The 19,912-nt window shown below is 46.2% G+C and overlaps 1 protein-coding gene across 1 annotated transcript; it reads right to left on the reverse strand.

Moving 5' to 3' along the window:
* Positions 1-1,061: 1,061 nt before the first annotated feature.
* On the reverse strand, positions 1,062-9,908 carry NFKBIZ (NFKB inhibitor zeta). Its single transcript, XM_054163701.1, has 12 exons — positions 9,605-9,908; positions 8,658-8,797; positions 7,697-7,733; positions 7,491-7,597; positions 6,569-7,332; positions 5,997-6,102; positions 5,523-5,669; positions 5,107-5,170; positions 4,190-4,359; positions 3,052-3,162; positions 2,771-2,938; positions 1,062-1,296 (listed from the first exon to the last, which is right to left on the reverse strand). The coding sequence occupies exons 1-12, from the start codon at positions 9,837-9,839 to the stop codon at positions 1,243-1,245; spliced, it is 2,103 nt and encodes a 700-aa protein (XP_054019676.1). The 5' UTR covers positions 9,840-9,908; the 3' UTR covers positions 1,062-1,242.
* Positions 9,909-19,912: the final 10,004 nt, after the last annotated feature.

Raw genomic sequence — 19,912 nt, forward strand, 5'->3', positions numbered from 1 at the left:
ATGGATCATTCAGGAAGTGACAGAAGGAAGTTTTCTCCAACACAAGGATACAGCATCATCAGCATATATTTTGCATTAATACTCATGATTACTTGAAAATGTTAACTTCAAATGTTCCTTGGCTTAGCCACTATACCTATAAGGTAAAAACATAAATGGACTAACTCTGCTGAGGAGGTGAAAAACACTAAGTCTCTAGAATTAAGCAGAGCCCAATTCAGTGAACTACTTAGGCATGTGCTTAAGTCCTATTGACACCAGTGGGGCTTACACATATTGAAGTCTTACAGTGAACACGCAGAGATTTCAGCATACATCAAGTAAAGCACATGCTAAATACTTCCACCGAACCAGGACTGTACTCCTTGAAGTACTGCAGTATATACACACACTACGTAAGTCATGACCTTTCTCCCTCAAGTCTATTGTCCCATGAACAGCAAACCTCTACTGGGTAGAAGAAAAACTGATACAGTCCCCTGAAGATGCATGTCTCTTCATGTTTTCAGTACCAACTCCAAAAGCATGCACAAATCAGTGCCAGGGACAGTTTGTCTCAACTGTGCTGTCAGTCTCTTACCCAGTTTGCACCAGGACAGCATTAAAATTCAGTTTGCAAGAGGAAAGTGTTTTGTTTCTTCAGTTCATTCCCCAAACCATCAACAGATTCTTAAGCACTATACAGTTGTACAATCATGTCAGTGATTATGTACAATCCTGCAGAAGGCACTCAAAAGAAAAGCCACAAAGCTACATAAATAAATGCTCAACTTCAAAAATATTTGGTTTCTCTTGCACTTAATATTTAAGTGTCAGTAAAAACAGAACAACAACAAACAAACTCTGCAGTGTTGATGTGCATCAGCTCTCTCTCTGAATAACAAGGGTTCCTGTGGAATTGTCCTTGTCCAGAAGTTATCTGTATGGCTGTTTAAATGAAATCAGTCTTGCTGTAGCCATGAACTCCAGGTATCCTGGCAAATGTTCCACCTACTTGGAAATGAAACATTCCCATTTGCTCAGAGAAAATTGATTTGAGTTTTGGGGTTGGGTGTTTTTTTTTTTTGGGGGGGGTGGGGGTTAACTCTTATATAACCCACTATATGATAGTGAACAAAATACTTTTGTTTCATGGAAACAACTAACATTTGCCCACACCAGGCAAATGGTCTATTTACAGATACATTAGGACTGCCTGACTGACAGTGAGTGTGAGATGCTGAACTCCAAGAAACATGGAGCTTAAAACGGCGACATTCTCTGCTGAATCGCCTTCCCTTTTAGGATACGTCTGATCTGGGGAGAAAGAGAGACACAGAAACATCAGTGCTCATCATAGAAAGGTTTGGCTTGAAAGGCACCTTAACAATCACCCCCACCATGGGCAGGCACACCTTCCACTAGACCAGATTGCTCAAGGCCTCATGCAAGCTGACAGTGAACACCTCCAGGGAAGGGACATCCACATCTTCCCTGGGCAACCTATTCCAGTGTCTCACCACCCTCAATGTAAAGAATTTAATATCCAGTTTATCACCCTAGAGTAAAAACCAACCAAGAAAAACCTCAGCCTAGTTCTGCATTCCTCATTTAGGTAATTTTCAGTTACATCAGAACTGATCCACTGTTACAGCATTTAAACCACCAACAGGCAAGTTATAGAACAGAATAGAATTAACCAGGTTGGAAGAGACCTTTGAGATCATTGAGTCCACCCTATCACCCAACAACATCTAATCAACTAAACCATGGCACCAAGCACCCCATACAGTCTCTTCCTAAACACCTCCAGTGATGGTGACTCCACCACCTCCCTGGGCAGCACATTCCAATGGCCAATCTCTCTTTCTGTGAAGAACTTTTTCCTAACATCCAGCTTGAACCTCCCCTGGTGCAGCTTGAGACTGTGTCCTCTTGTTCTGGTGCTGGTTGCCTGGGAGAAGAGACCAACCCCCACCCGGCTACAACCTCCCTTCAGGGAGTTGTAGACAGCAGTAAGTCTCCTCTGAGCCTCCTCTTCTCCTGGCTAAGCAACCCCAGCTCCCTCAAATTATTAGCTTCTTAGCTTAAGAGTCTCCTTTTTCATCATTTGTTTGAGTTGCTGCTAGTAAAACAGATTTACTTGGAATCTTAGAACTGTTTCAGTTGGAAAATACCTTCAAGGGTCATAAAATTCACAGAAAGGTTCAGGTTGGAAGGGACCTTAAAGGTCATCGGGTTCCAAATCCCCTGCCATGGGCAGGGACACCTTCCACTAGACCAGATTGCCCAGGGCCTCATCCAACCTGGCCTTGAACACATCAACATCATCAAGAATATCTAACTTCACCAAGCCTCTTGCTAAGCCAGGTTCCTGAGCACCACTTCATCTGTTATTCAGGCCTAAGAGCTCCCACCACTAATTCTGACAAAAGCACAATCTCAGGCCATACGAAGATGAACAAGAGAATGGATATTACCTCCAGGATGTTGCAAGGTTACAAAGAGAAAGGTCTGTCTTGACAAGAAAAAGCTTTTGGGATGGAAAAACATAAAGCTACAAGCCACACCTGTAATTTCAGGTCTCTGTATGTTCTGCCTGAACCTGACATCAAAACCCAAAATTCCCTGGATACAATGGCATTTGGTAAATCTTTTCCTTAGAAGCTGCAACTCAAAACCCAAAAGAGGCCTCTGGAGATGAATAAGGCTTTTGTGTAGATGAAGACAGACGGGAGGAGAGGATCGGGTTGCTTAGGTGCTTTTTTTGTTGTTGTTGTTTTTCTTTTACCTGTTCTCCTACAAGGCCATCAGGAACCAGATGAACTGGTTGCTCATTCTCCAAGTTTCTGGCACTTGGATCAGCTCCCTTCCGCATTAGCAGGCGCACAGCATCCAGCTGACTCACCCGATACTGCAGGCTGGCAGCCACATGCAGTGCTGTGTTGCCGTTGTAAGCCTGCAGAAGACAAAATGACTCCGTGAGGGCCACGGCCTGAGCCTCGGCACACTTGCAGCACCGCACAGCTGCGCATCCCAAAGGACATCTGCATCCCACAACAGCTACCCTACCTTTGCATTGACAAAAGACAGGCAGTTGGGCAGCTCCAGAAAGAGACGGATCAGCTCCAGGTTTGCTTCTTCCGCTGCCAAATGCAACGCTGAGCGACCGCTTTTGCGATCCTAGCAAACAAAAAACAAACCCACTCAGTCTTCTCTGGAGGGTACTTCCACCTAATCCAGGGTGAGCATGCAGACAAGTAAAACCAAACAGCAGAGTAACTGATCAAACACATTTGCACTGCATTTCCCAGGGCAGTCAATCTGAATGTGCATCTTTTGCTGTGGACATGGCACTTCAGGACGCGGTTTAATGGCCATGGTGGTCTTAGCTTTGTGGTTGGTTGGATTCAATGATCTGAGAGGACTTTTCCAACTGAAACAATTCTAGGAGCTTAATGAGCATCTAATGAACAATGGAATAGATCACATTGGGCAGTAAGGTTACATAGCCAAAAGATCAAATCATAGAATAGCTTAGGTTGGAAGGGATCTTAGAGATAGAATAGAATAGACCAGACCAGACTGGAAGAGACCTTTGAGATCATTGCGTCCAACCTCTCATCCACCACCATCTAATCAACTAAACCATGGCACCAAGCACCTCATCCAGTCTCTTCCTAAACACTTCCAGTGATGGTGACTCCACCACCTCCCTGGGCAGCCCATTCCAATGGCCAAGAACTCTTTCTGTGAAGAACTTCTTCCTAACATCCAGCCTAAACTGCCTAAACTCCCTGCTATGGGCAGGGACACCTATCAAGCAATTGTCTGGCCCAGCACTCACTGAAACTGCACAAGTAAGCAGTTTTTAATTAAAATCTGCAGTTCCAAGACCTGCAAAGCTATCATCAGCACCCTATTACTACAGATACTTCAGAGTGCTCCAAACATATCCTTAAAGACACACTCAGCCACAGCCAGCATAGCACCATTGACTGTCACCTCCCTCTTTTCCCCTCCAGGGCTCATTTGCACTGATGATACCTTGCTCTGAATACATGCAACATCCCCATTAAGCTGTAGGAAAGCTTTAAAATTAGCCTGCTTCCTTTGTAATAGACCTGAAATGCGGTGTGGGAGAAAGGGACCTGTTCTGCTCCCACATTCTCTCTGGATCTGGCACGTCAGACAAAGCCATTTCACTTACTTTTGCTTCAACAGATGCTCCCATTTGTATCAGAGCTTTGATGGTTTCTACCAGGCTCTTGTTTCGCAGCAGAAGCTCCTGCACCTCAGGGGAGTGAGGTGGCTGACTGTTTTGCAGCTCATGCAGTACAGCATTATGAGCCAGAACAGCACAGTGCAATGCTGTCAAACCTTAAAAAAACAGAATAAATCATCATGATCATATGCAATAAAGTATAGAGTTGTTGCTTGTTTCAAAAGCTTGAATCAATGAGCTTCTACCCCCACTTAGCTCAGGGACACCTCCATACTTGTGACAGTGACTGCTCCTGAATGGCGTGAGATTTAGGCTGTCCATCACACAGGGGTTCAGCAGCAACCTACTGTGAGCTCACAGCCAGATCATGAAAGAAATGGTTCCTGACTTTCTAATTTTATTGTTTGGTGGTGGGTTTTGTTTTATTTGAAACAAGCCATGCTTGTTTAAAGGTGTTCACAAGGGGACTGGATGTGGCACTTGAAGCCATGGTTTAGTTAGTCATGAGGTGTTGGGCGATAGGTTGGACTTGGTGATCTCTGAGGTCTTTTCCAACCTTGTTGATTCTATTATTCTATGCTTTAAAAAGAGTTGCTTATATGGAAAAGAGGCTCAGCTAAAACTGCTCTCTAGTGATTTATTGCTGGCACTCGAAGGTTTTAAACAATGACCAATTACTACCTACATTCTCCATGCCAGACTTGGCAGTTATATTCAGGAGAAAAGAGGTCCTGACAAGCACATAATAACCATGCAATATAATCTCAACTAACTGTCATTTTCAGCCCAGCAGAGATATGCTCCATTTTATTGCTTCTCAACCCAGGGGTAGGTCACAGCAGCTGCTATAAAAGCTTGTAACATCCGGTAACTCTGTAAATCATACACTCTTAACTACTCACCATCATAGTTTGTTGCCTCAAGGTCCACATACTGGTTGCTTCCCATGGCTCCCTTTTGAATTGCCTACAAAAGTAGCAACAGGTATGCACTGAGGTCTTATCCAAACCACATACTGCTTCCTCCAGCTTGTATACAGTCTAACTGCAATCAAGTTGCAATAAATAATGGCATCAAGGAGAGACTTATTTGTTTTCATAGACAGGAAGATTCCACCAAATTACTCTAAAATGATGGCGAGAAGTGAGGTGAAATTCCACCTCACTTCAAGCTATTAGTGTAGAGCCCTGAGACATACTCAGAAGGCTACACAGAGAGAAGGATAAAGGGAGGAGAGGTGTTTTCAGTTACCCAAGATAACAAACACAAGGTGTAAGTGTTAAGGGTCAGGGCAGAGCCGCACCTGCCTGGTTCTTACCTGAAGGACCTGGGCATGCCCCTTCTCAGCGCAAACATGCAACGGTGTTCTACCCCAACAGTCTGTGGTGTTGACTTGAGCCCCCAAGCTAACCAAGTCCTGCACAATCAGATGCTGATTGGCAGCCACAGCAACCTGGAAAGCACTCTGCAAACACAGAGAAGAAAATTTAAGCTATTAGTCATCTGATCTCTTAACAGGAATGAGCAATGAAAACAAATACTGAGCCTAGCTACCCCGTGTTATTTAAGCAGCCATTATGAATTCCAGGAAGCCAGGACAAATGAAGCAGAGCACAGTTTTACCAGCTCAAGGTGAGCCCAAGAAGTATTAATAGCTCAAGGTTAATATTAGCATGCAAGCTAAATATCAGGGTTAATATTAAATAAGCATTTCACCACATCTTCCTGAAGGTCCAGACATACCTAGGCGCTCAGGTGCATAAAGCAGGTGCAAAGACTGTGAGAACCTCACCTGGCCATTGTGCTCTTTAATATCCAGCATGTTCAGGGCAGCCATCTTCCTTGCAAGAACGTAGGAGAGTGCTCGCCGGCCCTGGGCAACGGCGATGTGAAGGAAGCTGCAGGAAGAAGGCAAACACAATGTTACACCACCACACAAACTAGGGCTCAAGTAGAATAGAATAGAATACATACATAGAATAAACCAGGTTGGAAAAGTACTTGCAGAGCTCCAAACACATGGGAGGGGTGTTGTACTACCAGCCTCAGACTTTCTCTGCATGACTAAGCCAGGAACATGGGTACCTGCCTCCCAGGGCAACTGAAAGCATCTAAATTAGAATCTTTTTCTGCCTGTTCACTAGATTAAAGTCTAATGATAAGTACGTGGAATGAGTATATAAGGTGTGCTGCAATGCTGCGCATCACAGCCCATCAGCAAGACCACACATTACACTTGATTAGCAAAACTACTGCACTCATGACAAACACTGCTAGAGAAGTGCTTCCATTACAACCCCACAGTACACCAAAACCCAAAGAGAAACATTCCACAGCAGAAACACCAAGATAAACAGCACTCACGTGTCTCCATCCGAGTCTTTCGCAAGGAACTGGTCTTGAGAGATGTTAGCCAGTTTGTTTTCTTCCTGCTCCACCTGCCACTGAAAGAATGACTTGCCCAGCTGTGTCGTGCTTCTAGTGACATTTTGGTCAGGCAGAGAGACATTCAAAGCAGCCAAAGAGACGCTGCGCGCCAGACTACCACAGACGTTATTGGAGAGCAAGCTGAAGTTTGGAGCATGGGGGCCAACATCAGCCTGTGGGTGGGCACTGGTCAGGGGCTGGAGTGAAGTAGAGATGCCCTCGGAGCCTTCAGAGTCATTTAGGAGAGAGGAAAAGCTCTGTGACGGGCAATACTGCAGTTCATGGCTCTCAAAGGTATTCTGTTGGTAGCCAGGAGGCTGGTCATTAGCAGCAAACGGCCTGTACTCCAGAGAGGCATCTGAAGGATAGCTTTGTGACAAGTCTTGGTTCTGGGATGGAGGGAACTGGTAATGCTGTGGTGGATCAAGCATATGCTGGGAGGTGTGATCTTGGAATGCTTGGTACTTCTGGGACGGGGAGAAAGCCTGCGTTCCTGGGCTGTCCTGGTACTGCTCAGCAGGTGAGCTGTGACTGGAGACGGGGTGCAACCAGCTAACCTGCACCGTGTTCAGAGAAACGGGGCTTGACTCATTCTTGATATTGATAATGTTCTGAAGCAGATCAGAAGTGCTGTCATGCTTCAGGTCGTTTTTATGAGTCTCTTCCATATTGTCCATAGAAGTCGGTGTCTGGGGCGGCGTCTGTCAAGAAAGGGACACCCAGAAAAATCAAAACAAGCTCCAGAAAGCTAGAGGTGTGGTTGTGGCTGGTAGTTTCTAAAAATCACACAAAGCAAACTGAAAAATAAGGGCACAGAGAAAAAAAACAACAACCAAACAAACAAGGAGTACAAGCTTACCAGGAGATGTGGGTGGACAGTAGCTTGGCGTTTGAAAGAAGGTCCATCAGAAGGGAGCTCAGGAGCCTTTCTTTTGCCACTGTGACCTAGTATGCTCTTCAGCTCTGCTGAAAAAAATAACCCAAGCCAAAAATTAAGGGCTCTTTCACAATCAACTCTCAAATCTCATTGTAGAGTATGTAGGGAAAAAAAAAAGTAGGGGTTACCTGTATAGTGCTCATAGTTCACCAATCCTCCTTGTGCCTGTTGAGAAGAAGCACAGATTATTCCATTATTATAATGCTACTTAAGGACAATAAGAATCATCAAACCCAAGAACAAAGCAGCAGCAGCAACTTGCTTCCATAAACGTGAACATACCTCAGCGTAATTCTCATGCATGACTGTTTAACCCTCATTTAATTGCTTTTAATTAAGGTTAGAAAATGGAAAAAACTTCTATGGAACTTAAACTAAACCCACCAATTTTCTTAAGCTATTTGTTCCAATACCACAGAACTCAAGAAAGCCCCGAGAAAGGCACTGTTCCTTACTGAAGCTTGAGGAGCTCTTTTCAACATGACCAAGCCAGTCAATTTCATGCCTCTTCAACACCATTAACCTTCCTATGCACAAATTTTCCTGTGACACTCATCTAGGAGGCTGGGAAACACATGCTCAGAATGACTAAACCAAAATAAAAATCCCCTTTAATCATCCCAGAATTTCCTTTTCTTTTTTCCTCTTTCCCCTCTTCCTACCTTTTCACTGCATGCCCCACACCACAACAGCATGACAAACCATTCTGAGGAGAGTAATTCCCCAGCTCTTACAAGGAATGACCTCACTGCAGTGAGCAGGGAGTTTCTGTGGTTTCATAACACAAACGGATCTTAATCCAAACTCCCTTCAGAAAATAAAGAAGCTTAGTAAGAGTATTTGTCAGTGCCTCCTTCTCCCACAGTAAACCCTCTCAGTAATTTCTTCTTCCCAGCTCTGTTCTTCCACTACATATTGAAAAGGAAAACCAATGATTCCCATGAAAAGGAGAAGCACCAACCCCATCCACGTCAGATAAAGCAGCAAGGTCATTTCTTGCACTGTAATGTGCAGCTGCCTTTTTTTTTCCCTCTCCTGCTCCAGTAACCCTTGGAAGCAATTATGTCAGGGCTGAAAAATGTTGGTTACCTTGCTTTCCTCCACAGCAGAGCCCGAGGACATCTGTTTGCTGCTCCTGAAGTGCAGCAGGAGCTCCTTCACCGAGTTCTTCACACGGACCCCCTGGAAAGGTCCTCTGTGCTGTTTTCCACCCGCCATGTGTTGTTCGACTGTTAAGACATGAAATCAAACTATAGAATCACCACAGCATCATTTAGGTTGGAAAACACCTTCAACATCGAGTCCAACCATTAACCCCACGCCACCAAGTCCAAGTCCACCACTAAACTATGTCCCCAAACATCCTATCTACAGGTCCCGTGTCCTGCTTTCCTTCCCCCCCATGTGTTGACTGTTGACACATGAAAACAAAACCTAATTATTGGATCATCAGTGAATAATTTAGGTTGGAAAAGACCTTCAAGATCATCGACTCAAATCGCTAATCCTACTCTACCAAAACCACCACTAAACCACGACCTGAAATGCCTTGTCTATAGTGCTTTTAAACACCTCCAGGGATGGTGATGCCACCACCTCCCTGGGCAGCCTGCTCCAATACACGATAGCCTTTTATTTCATTTAAGCTACTTACTACGTTTTCACAAAAAAAAAAAAAAAAAAAAAGGGTAAGAGAAAGAAAGAAACAAATACAAGCGGGAACACCGTGGAAAACAACCTCAATCTCCGGATTCCCCGACAAGGGCCGAGGTGATGTCCCCCCCAGCGCCGTCTCACAGCCGTGCTGCTCCCGCCTCCCGCTGCCTCCTCACCGGGAACCCCCCGCGGCTGGGAACACCCCTGTGCTGCTCACTTAGCACCGACCCAACAACGCGGAGCTCCCGCTTTTCACCGCTTCGGTGGCTTTTACACCCAAAAAGGGTCCGCCACCGGCTTCACTTATACCGGAGAGGGAGCAGGATCCGCGGCTTCGCACCCACCCCCCCGGGCGAGACTGCCGCCCGGCCACGCCGTACCTTGCAGCGGGGGGCGGGCACCGCCCCGGGGGTCCCTCCGGCCGCCGCCGCGGCTGCTGCTCACCGAGAGATCTGAATCCGAGCCCGGCGAGCCCGGAGCGGAGTGCGCCGGCGAGCAGCTGCCCTCGCTGGAGTGGGGCGAGGCCCCGTAGAAATAAGCGAGGTTGATGGGGCTGCTGAGGGCTCCACCGTCGCCGCCATCGGGGGCCGCGTCCCGGCTGCTCTCCACGATCATGGCGGCGGGGCGGCGGCGGCGAGCGGCTGGCGGCGGAGCGGGAGCAGACAAGGCCAGGGCTATACGGACAGCGCGGCGCAAAGTAGGGGTGGTGGGGCTGGCGGCTGCTCTTATAGCGGCTCCGCCCCCCCGCCGGGACGGGGCTGGAACGGGGCCGGGACCGGGCCGGAACGCTCTTCCCGTAAGGGCGGCGGGAGGTGGCCTCGCCCTGGGCGGGGCGAAGAGAAGGAGGGGAGGGTACCGGGGGGTGGGGCAGGGGGCGGGAGCGGGGGTGGCATCGCCGCGCCCCCCAAGCCCGGGAACCGCCGGGGTGGAGGTAGACGGGAAGGGATGGGATAGGGAAGGGGGTGGAGTTGTGAAGAAGGAGGTTTGGTGGGGGTAGGATGGGGATGGTAAAGATAGTGGGGATGGGAATAATGAGGACTTAGAGGGGTTGGGGGTGATGCGGTTGGGGTGGAGATGATGAGGATAGAGGGGTTGGGGGTGATGGGGTTGGGGTGGGATGGGGATGAAAGGGGTTGAGGATGATGGGGATAGGATGAGGATGATAAGGATAGTGGGGTCGGGAACAGGATTAGCGATGGAGATGAGGTCGAGGTGGGATGCCGCCTTGTGGTCTCTCCCCCAAGATTGCCCGCAAACAGCTCCCACAACTTTTGCAGCCCCTGCTCACAACACCTGCAACCCCAAATTTCCACCCTTGTGCGGAGCTGCAGAGATGGAAAGCATGAGAATCACCCTCATCCTCCCACCGCTGCTGGTGTAGGCTCACGTCCCCGCTCACACATACCCCTCGCTCCAGCACGACGGCACAGCCTCAGCTCTGGGAAGGCTAGTTTGGGAGGACGGCGATTTTTTCGGTCCTTTGTGTCAAGTGGGCAGCATCCCGAAAGAATGGGAACGTGAGTGGTTAATCACCACAGAGATGAGTCATCTCTTTTCCTCTGTATCAGAGCGTGTGGTAGGCAGGGGGCAGACAGAGAAGTTATTTTGGTTTTAGGTTGCGCCATAGCATTGTGGCAAAGCCTCTCAGCCAAGGCTGGCAGGGAGAAGTGGGTAAGCAACACAATGCTGAAATGAAGAGTGGGTGAAACTCTGTGCCTGTGGTTAGTGTTAGCTACACTACTGAGATACTCCTGGTATTCACAGGGGAGATTTCTCAGATTTATCATTTTCAAGCAAATATTTCTGCTTTCCTTGTTTCCACTGAGGTCACCATCTTCTCCAATAGGACCATGGTCTTTGTCCACCAGGTTGACACTTGGATGTTTTTAGCACCATGGCTGCCCCCGCTCCCCACCCCCAAATTACATGGCAAAACGTCACAGTATTTCCAAAGTATAGTATGTAAATTTGAGGTCTATAATTTAGATGATTATGTTTAAATTGCACAAAAAATCCATTGGAGGTGTAATAAGAAAGGGCATTAATCAGCCCATGACAAGGCAGGAGGGAATTACTTCATATTACTCAAATCCTTCTGATGTCAGGTGAAGGAAGGGTTTCACTGGGAGTTAGCCAGTTAGTAAGTTAGTTTTCTACTCCCAAGACTATTGTTTTACACCATAAACTGAATTGATGCAGCTAGAGTCAAATCAGTCAGTGTCACCCATGAAATGAAATCAGCTGCCAAGCAGTGCCAGAAAGAGTGTGGTCTAATGAAGGTAAAAATTCAGCTGCTACTCAATCATCACTGGTGGTGAGACCCTGGAACAGGTTGCCTAAGGAAATTGTGGATGCCTCCTTCTGGAGGTGTTCAAGGCCTTGAGCAACCTGGTCTCGTGGGAGGTGTTCCAGCCCATGGTGGGGGGGCTTGGAACCAGATGATTTTTAAGGTCCCTTCCAACCCAAACCATTCTATGATTCTAATCAGCAGCTATCTCCCTACCATGCCTCCTCCCTCATTTAATGAACATGGCATATCTTTTCAACACACCAGGAGAAGGTTCTCTGTGGTTCTTCAAGCCTCAGTTACAATGCCTTTGGTAGACACTTTCAAGTATTTGCTTGTTGGAAAGCACTTGCTGCTCAGAGATCCCCCCTTCTCTAAGTCACAGAATCACAGAATGGTAGGGTTGGAAGGGAACTCTGAAGATCACCAACTCCAACCTCCTGCCAAAGGATCACCTAGGGCAGTCTGTATGGGAATGCATCCAGATGGGTCTTGAAAGTCTCCAGAGAAGGAGCTTCCACAACCTCTCTGGGCAGCCTGCTCTGATGCTTCGGCACCCTCACAGCAAAGAAGTTTTTCCTTATGTTAAGGAAAATGTTCTTTGCACTCTCAGCGGCTTACAAGAGGATCCACCACCCACTTTTCCCAAAGCACAGCCAACTAACCAACCTTTGCATTCTGACCACTACCAAGTAGCTGCATAGCCAGTTGTTTTATTCTAGCCAGGAGAGTGCCCAGCTACTGCAGCAAATAGATCTCATCTTTTAAGGCGCAGGGCGAATGTGAATGTCAGAAGTCTGTCATCCAGACCATTAGATTGGGCACCATAGTTGCCTGCAATTCCCTTACAGATATTGAGATCAAAAGCAGATTTCAAAACAAAAGTGGATTTCTCTCCTTGCAGCCCTACTGTGTTGTGGAAGGTCACTAAACCACATGCAGGCAGGGACCAACAGTGCCTTTATCCTTGCTAATTCATAATGATTTTGGAATGGATTTAACTGAAGATTACTCTCCATGTATGAATGAAAAATAGTCTATAAAACAATTCAATCTTTTATTATTATTATTCCCTTAGACTTTCTTTTTCTTTTCTATTTCAAAGCTGTTACTCTCCTGAAGGCTGAATTGTTGAGCTGTTCTCCTTTTAGCAAGGAAACTCAAAATTCAGGCAACACTCTGATACCTCAACTCACGCTTCTTTCATCAGCAACATCTTATTTTTCAGGTCTCCTGGCATAAATCTGCTCCCAACCAAAGCAGATTAAGACAAGTCTAATTCCACCAAGCTCTGTAACAAAAGGCTCTTTCATAAACACACCCAGCAGTTGCACAAGATGAGCTGGCTCCCAGCACTCTTGTGCTCTCAGAGCTCTTCCACACAAGTTACTGGTAAATTATGGCTACATCTACAAATTGTAATTATTAATGCTGCAGACCTTAAGCACTTGTTTTTCTGGCCCAAATGCTATGCAACGTCTGTGGTGACCAAAATCCTGTGAGGTGTCTTCAGCTGAAGACAACGTTCCCCCTGGGCAGGGTGGTGGCCAAAAGTGCTTGTCACCTCTTCTACTGACAGGAAAATTTAGCAGAGCCAGTACAGACAGCACCAAACTGGGGGGAAAGGAGACCAGCTGGGAAGACACTGCAGGGTTTTGGTGACCAGGCAGTTCAGTGCTGTAACACAGCACAACTCATCAGCCTGGAGCTGCAGAAAGCTATGAGGTGAGCACGGAGGAGGATGCCTCAGCTCCTCGCAGGTTTTTATTGCACCACTTCCATTTACTGGGATGTATCAATCATGCCAACTAGTGGCCAGAATTAGCACCCTTCATCCAGGTACAAACCTCTCTGACAGGCACCTGCAAGTAGTGAGATGTGGATCTCTTGGTATCTCAGATAACTGCAAAAATGAGAAACAAAATCCATCTGTTTCTGAACCTCTGCTTCTTGCCTCACTTCGGTGGGGAGACCTCACTGCTCTCCACAACTACCTGAAAGGAGGTTGTAGTGAGGTGGGGGTTGATCTCTTCTCCCTACTCTCAAGTCACAGAACAAGAGGAAATGGCTTGAAATTGTGCCAGAAGAGATTTAGATTTATTTACTGAAAGGATGGTCAAGCATTGGAAAAGGCTGCCCAGGGAGGTGACGGAGTTTGTCTTTCATACCTGGGCTCTCAGAATGAGAACTCTATTTCAATTATGACATCACAAATTCAGGCTGAGGGAGAAATTTTTGCTGCCCAGCTTTCAACCACCTCTGTATTATCCTCTTTGACATCACCTTTGTAGGGCAGGGACCTTCTTGACTATCCAGTGGAGTGACAGCAAGGCAGCCAAAAGGAAACCTCTAGCAGAACCATCTGTGATCAGCCTGGCAAAGCCCACGTGTGGCATAAGGGAGGAAACGGGGTGCCAGGCAGACAGTTTGAGGTCTCATTGTGAAAAAAATCTGGGCTGCAGAAGCTCAGGCAGAAGTTTATACATGCCTATGAAGACATCCTCCCAACACCCTGTGCCATCCACTATAGTTTTGTGTGTGAGTGATCACTGCCAGTCAAATCCCCAGTGGAACTAGTCCCCACTTCCACATGTTGAGAGAATGCGACCCCACAGTTTACCCTCATGTCTAGCTCCTTGGATTGGTAGTAGTGCTCTAACAACAACTCAATTCGAGGATCTCTGGTGAGAGAAACTTTCCTTGGATGAAGCCTGGGCATGTTTTTCTCTGGGGCTTCCTAGAAATGGCATAAGCAAGACTCTGCTAGTTACCTTGCTCTCCAAAAAGACATCCTATCTCCACTTGCCCTTCAGAAAAGTTGCCTGAAGCTGCATCTCCAAGTCACTCATTGAGCAGCTGAAAAGAAAAACCTCTGACAAACAGAAGATGAGCCCTGGGGAAAATATGTGGGTCTCAGAAGAGACCAAGACTGAGAAAGGGTTGGGTGGATGAAGATGTTCAGCTGTAAAGAAAAGGCTGGACAGCATCAGTGTGCCTCCACAGCTTCATCTCTGGGTCACCTACGATGGTGAATGCTGTAGCAGATGTAGGCTTTAAAAAAAACACATATATATGTGTGTGTGTATATATATACAGAAATAAATCAAACCCCAAAAGTGGAGAGTTGCCTTGGGGTGTATTAAGAACGTCCAGGAAGTTGAGAGAAGTCCTGTGATAGGCAGAGGAGCAACAGACACAAACTCTAACATAAAAAGTTCCACTTCAACATGAGGAAAAACTTCTTTCCTTTGAGGGTGCCGGAGCACTGGAACAGGCTGTTCATAGAGGTTGTGGAGTCTCCTTCTCTGGAGACTTTCAAAACCTACCTGGACACATTCCTGTGTGGCCTGCCCTAGGTGATCTTGCTTTGGCAAGGGGATTGGACTCGATGTCCAGAGGTGCCTTCCAATCCTTGCCATTCTATGATTCTACAGAGCAGCACAGCCCCTAGTCACTTTGCCAGGCACACAGTCCCTCCTAACCATGAGTGAAGATCATGCCAGCAGCAGGTTAAACATCTCCCTTCAGTCCATCTCCTAAGAGGCAGCACAGAACAAGGGTCAGCCTCTAGGTAAAGTGGCAGAGCACAATATACTAGCAGCAAGAACCTGGTTGTGCAACGTTTCTGGAGCAGTATGACCTCTGTGGTACAATCCAGTTGCTTAATGTAAGTGAATATTTGCTGTAAGGATGTCAAATGTTGCTTACTCTCCAAGAAGTGTAATTAGCCTCCCACTGCAGAGTGTGAGTTGAGTTGTGCCACCACGCCTCTGTACCCTAGTGTCACCTCCACACAGCACACAAACCCCAAACCACCCAGCATGATACTCAGTTTGATTTTAGAATAGCATCAGAAAAACAGAGGTAAAAGCTTACTGATAGGACAAAGGGCAATGGTTTGAAACCAGAGGAGGGTAGATTTAGACTGGACATTAGGAAGAAGTTCTTTACTATGAGGGTAGTGAGACATTGGAACAGGTTGTCCAGAAAACTAGAGGACACCTCATCCCTGGAAGTGTTGAAGACCAGGCTGGGTCTTGAGCAGGTGTCCCTGTCCATGGCAGTAGGGTTGGAACTAGATGAGCTTTAAGGTCCCTTCCAACTCAAGCCATTAAATGATTCCTAAAAACCATTCAGGATCAATACCTGTGTTTGCTTTAATGACTTAGGAGAGCATATGTCAGCAGATTGAATATGGTCTGTGACACACTTTCCTTCTAAAAAGCCAGTACAGAGAGTTTCTTCCCTCTTTGCTGTACTTGTATTACTACATTTTTTCCCTAGATGCTGGTCTCCAAGACTGACTTCCTGGGATTAGCCTGCACTTCAAAAGTGGACATGTATAATTCTTCATATTACATGAAAATTCAGACTAGTTAGTCAACATGTGTCTTTTGGGGCTTGTTCCTTTGATCTGAAGAATGCCTTCAGTTCTGCTTTTTTTTTTTTCTGTTTGTTTTTTCTTCTTTCAGACTGCTTTATATTTGAAGAAAGAAACAAACAAAAAATCCCAAAACAGACCAATACCAAAAACCAACCAAACAAAACCCAAGAGAGCAAAAGAAACCCTAAACCTAGCAAGTGTTACAAAGATGGTTCAGTGCATCTAGCCAAGTCAAAAGCTTCCCTGTACATTCACCTTGTGTTTGTGGACATTCCTCTCACTGTACTCACTGCCCTGGTTACTCATCTTCTCACCCAAGCTTACCTATCTCATTAGTTCATTAGCTCCTCGCAGTGGGAGCACATGGCTAAGACATACACACACCACTGATGTCACAGTGGGTAAACAAGGAGCAGAAGGGCCATTTCCCCATAGCACAGGGTAACGTCATCTATCACCTGTAGAGGACATTGGGTGTGCTTTGCTGAGGTAAATAATGCACCTTCTTGCCTCAAAATATTTTCCTTGTTACACTATTCCAGTTCAGAAAGGGAAATAGCTCAGCTTCTTGGTGCCATTAGGGAAGCCACAGTGTAGGTCTGGAGGGGTAAGCATCATTTTTCCTAATGGCTCATAGAATCACAGAATCATGGAACAGCTTGAGTTGGAAGGGACCTTAGAGATCAGCTATTTCCAAGCCCCCTGCCATGGGTAGGGACACTGCCCACTAGACCAGCTTGCTCAAAGCCTCATCCAGCCTGGTCTTCAACATCTACAGGGATGAGGGATCCATACCTTCTCTAGGCAACCCATTACAGTGCCTCACCACCCTCACAGTAGAGAACTTCTTCCTAATGTCCATTCTATCCTGTTCTAATTTAAAACCATTGCCCCTTGTTCTATCACCACATGCCCTTATAAAAAGTCCATCTCCAGCTTTCCTATAGACTCCTTCCTCTATGAGACCTCATGCTGAAAACCTTTTTCTTCTTAATTCAGACGACCAGCCTTGGTCAAAACCTATCACTCTTAGCCTGTATTAATTTCATTTTCTGCTCTCAGAAGCAGGAGCCTGTGCTCCTGCATCTGGGAAATAGGCCCTGGTGGACCTCAGTTGCAGTATTCTTACCTTCCACAAACAAGGACCACTTCAGTCATTTGCAAGATGAAACAACTTTGTAGCAGGGACTGCAGAGCTGTCCTAGTGCCACATTGCCACTCAACTCTTTAGTACAGGAACAGTACCGAAAAATGCTTTATCACAGTGAGATTGTAACCCAGAAAAATCTGATTTTTTCCAAACTGTAATCTGCTTTTCTAGCCTCTCAGTGTGTGTGTACTAATGGGTAATCACCATAGAATCACAGAATCAATAAGGTTGGAAAAGACCTCAGAGATCATCAAGTCCAACCTGCCACCCAACACCTCATGACTAACTAAACCATGGCTTCAAGTGCCACATCTAGTCCTTTTTTGAACACCTCCAGGGATGGTGACTCCACCACCTCCCTGGGCAGCACATTCCAATTGCTGACAACTCTTTCTGTGAAGAACTTTCTCCTCACCTCCAGCCTAAACTTCCCCTGGTGCAGCTTGAGACTGTGTCCTCTTGTTCTGGTGCTGGTTGCCTGGGAGAAGAGATCGACCTGCACCTGTCAATAACCTCCCTTCAGTTGTAGAGAGCAGTAAGGCCTCCTCTGAGCCTCCTCTTCTCCAGGCTAAATCCATCTAAGATTAACATTGCCATACATCCAGGCTTCCCAAACACATGTTTTTCCACTCAAAAACATCGTCCATGTGGGATCAACACCTGCAGGAAGCCTCAGCCATTATTTGAACCATCCTATAGAGACTATGAGCACACCATCAACTCAAAGGTGCAGATCAGCATGCAGGAAAGCCCAGGCAGAAACAAGATGACTACAGTAAAAGATACTCAGAGCATCTTAACACTGCAAAAGTCACTGCAGGGAACCCCCTCATCTGATTTCTTGATCTTATTTCACTGTATTTTCCAGTTTTAATGCCTTCAGTTTAGACTTCAATTCACCAGAGAAATCCCAGCTTTCAAAACCCATGTCTGGCTGACCTTGGGAAAGTCCTGAAACTCAGCTGCAGAGCTGTGCTCCATTAGTCAGACAAATTCAACAAAGAGGAAATTTTCTTATTAAAAAGGAAAAAAAAGAAAGAAAGAAAGAAAGAAAAAAGCAGAAGCACCTAAACCAAGGCAGCTTCATTATGGTAAAGAAAATATCAGGTTGATTCCAAGTAGAAGTACAAAAGATTTTCTTGGTGCTTGGGATGAATCACACACACCAGGGCAGGTTTTATCTTCAGTTAAATGTGTGCTGGGACAGCATCACTCCATCTGTGGGTCAGAGCTGCCACATGTCTTCTCCACCACAGATGTCCTATGTCTGCATAAAGGATATTAGCATCATGGAAAGGATGCTAATACCCTGTTCTTTTTTTCTTCTACTGACTTAACAGCCAGTTGCCACACGTTTAGAAAGAATCACAGAATCCTAGAATGGCTGGAGTTGAAAGGGACCTTAATGATCACCTAGCTCCAACCCCACTGCCATGGGCAGGGACACCTCCCACCAGATCAGGTTGCTCAAAGTCTCATCCAGCCTGGTCTGAAACACTTCCAGGGATAAGACAGCCATGACTTCTCTGGGCAACCCAAACTCCAGTGTCTCACCACCCTCATAGTATAGAATTTCTTTCTAATGTCCAACATATATCTACTCTCCTCTGACTTAAAACCATTGTCTCTTGTCCTGTCACCACAGGTGCCAATAAAAACTCCCTCTCCAGGTTTCCTGTAGCCCCCTTCAAACACTGAAATGCAGCTATGAGGTCTCCCTGGAGCCTTCTCTTCTCCCCCAACTCCCTCATCCTGCCCTTGTAGGAGAGATGCTCCAGCCCTCTGATTATCTTTGTGTCCCTCCTCTGGACCTTCTGCAGACATAACAGCCAGTTGCCACACATTTAGAGAGAAGTCCATGACAGTAATGACAAAATCTCAGTAATATGTAAATCATACCCAAGTTAGCATAAAACATCAAGAAAGCTCTTTGATTTGGTGGGGCACAGTGCAAAGCTCTGTTCCCAGGCGTTGGCTCCCTCCTACAGTTCTTAGCTGGGAAAAGACACCAGCTGAAGCCAGACACACACATCCTGTCTGACAGGACGCTGCTCTTCACAGAAGCTAGCCCATGGATGCTTGTTTCCTTTTAACTTCCTGCCAAATTCTGAAGAAGAAAGGAAGAGTAAAGCCAGCTCTTGTTTCTACTTTGCCCATTTTTTCTCAGGAGCTCTTGACTAGGAACATGAAAAGTCGCATGAGGGGGGTTTCAGCAGCACCATCAGGAGTGACTTTTGCTGGCATCGATAGCTCAGGGCTAGAAGCAAAGCCAGGTCAGGTTGTAAGTAAAATCCATGCTTTTAATAAAGCAGTTTTATGAAGCACTTTATTATTTACTTTCTATAAAAGTGTAGTTAGGTATTGGAACAAGTTACCCAGGAAGGCAGTGGAATCACCATCCCTGGAGGTGCTCAAAAATCTTTGGGACGTGGCACTTCAGGACAAGGTTTAATGGCCATAGTGGTGCTAGGTCAGTAGCTGCACTCAATGATCTTAGAGGTCTTTTCCAAGCAAAGCAAGTCTATGATTCTATAAAAGGTTTAAATGGCCAAAGAGAAATCATTTTCCTCAGGAACCAAGCTGAAACTGGAATTTCATTCGGAATGGAAATATGGCCTTCTTCCCAATTGTACTAGGTGGCATTTGTCCCTGACCATGAAGAAGAGCTCAGGGTATCACCCTTTCTCTGCCCACTACGTGGCTCCAGCCAAGCCATGATCTCCCAGCTGAAAATACCTGCCTTCCACCTAAAGGACTTGCAAGCTACCCATTCTCAGTCATATACAAGTCACTGATGACACCATGGTACAAACATGCCCCCAGATTTTGGGGAGGCTAAAACCCAGACTGTATTTTATCCTCTGCAC

Source organism: Dryobates pubescens, chromosome 8, assembly GCF_014839835.1.
Source record: "Dryobates pubescens isolate bDryPub1 chromosome 8, bDryPub1.pri, whole genome shotgun sequence".
NCBI lineage: Eukaryota > Metazoa > Chordata > Aves > Piciformes > Picidae > Dryobates > Dryobates pubescens.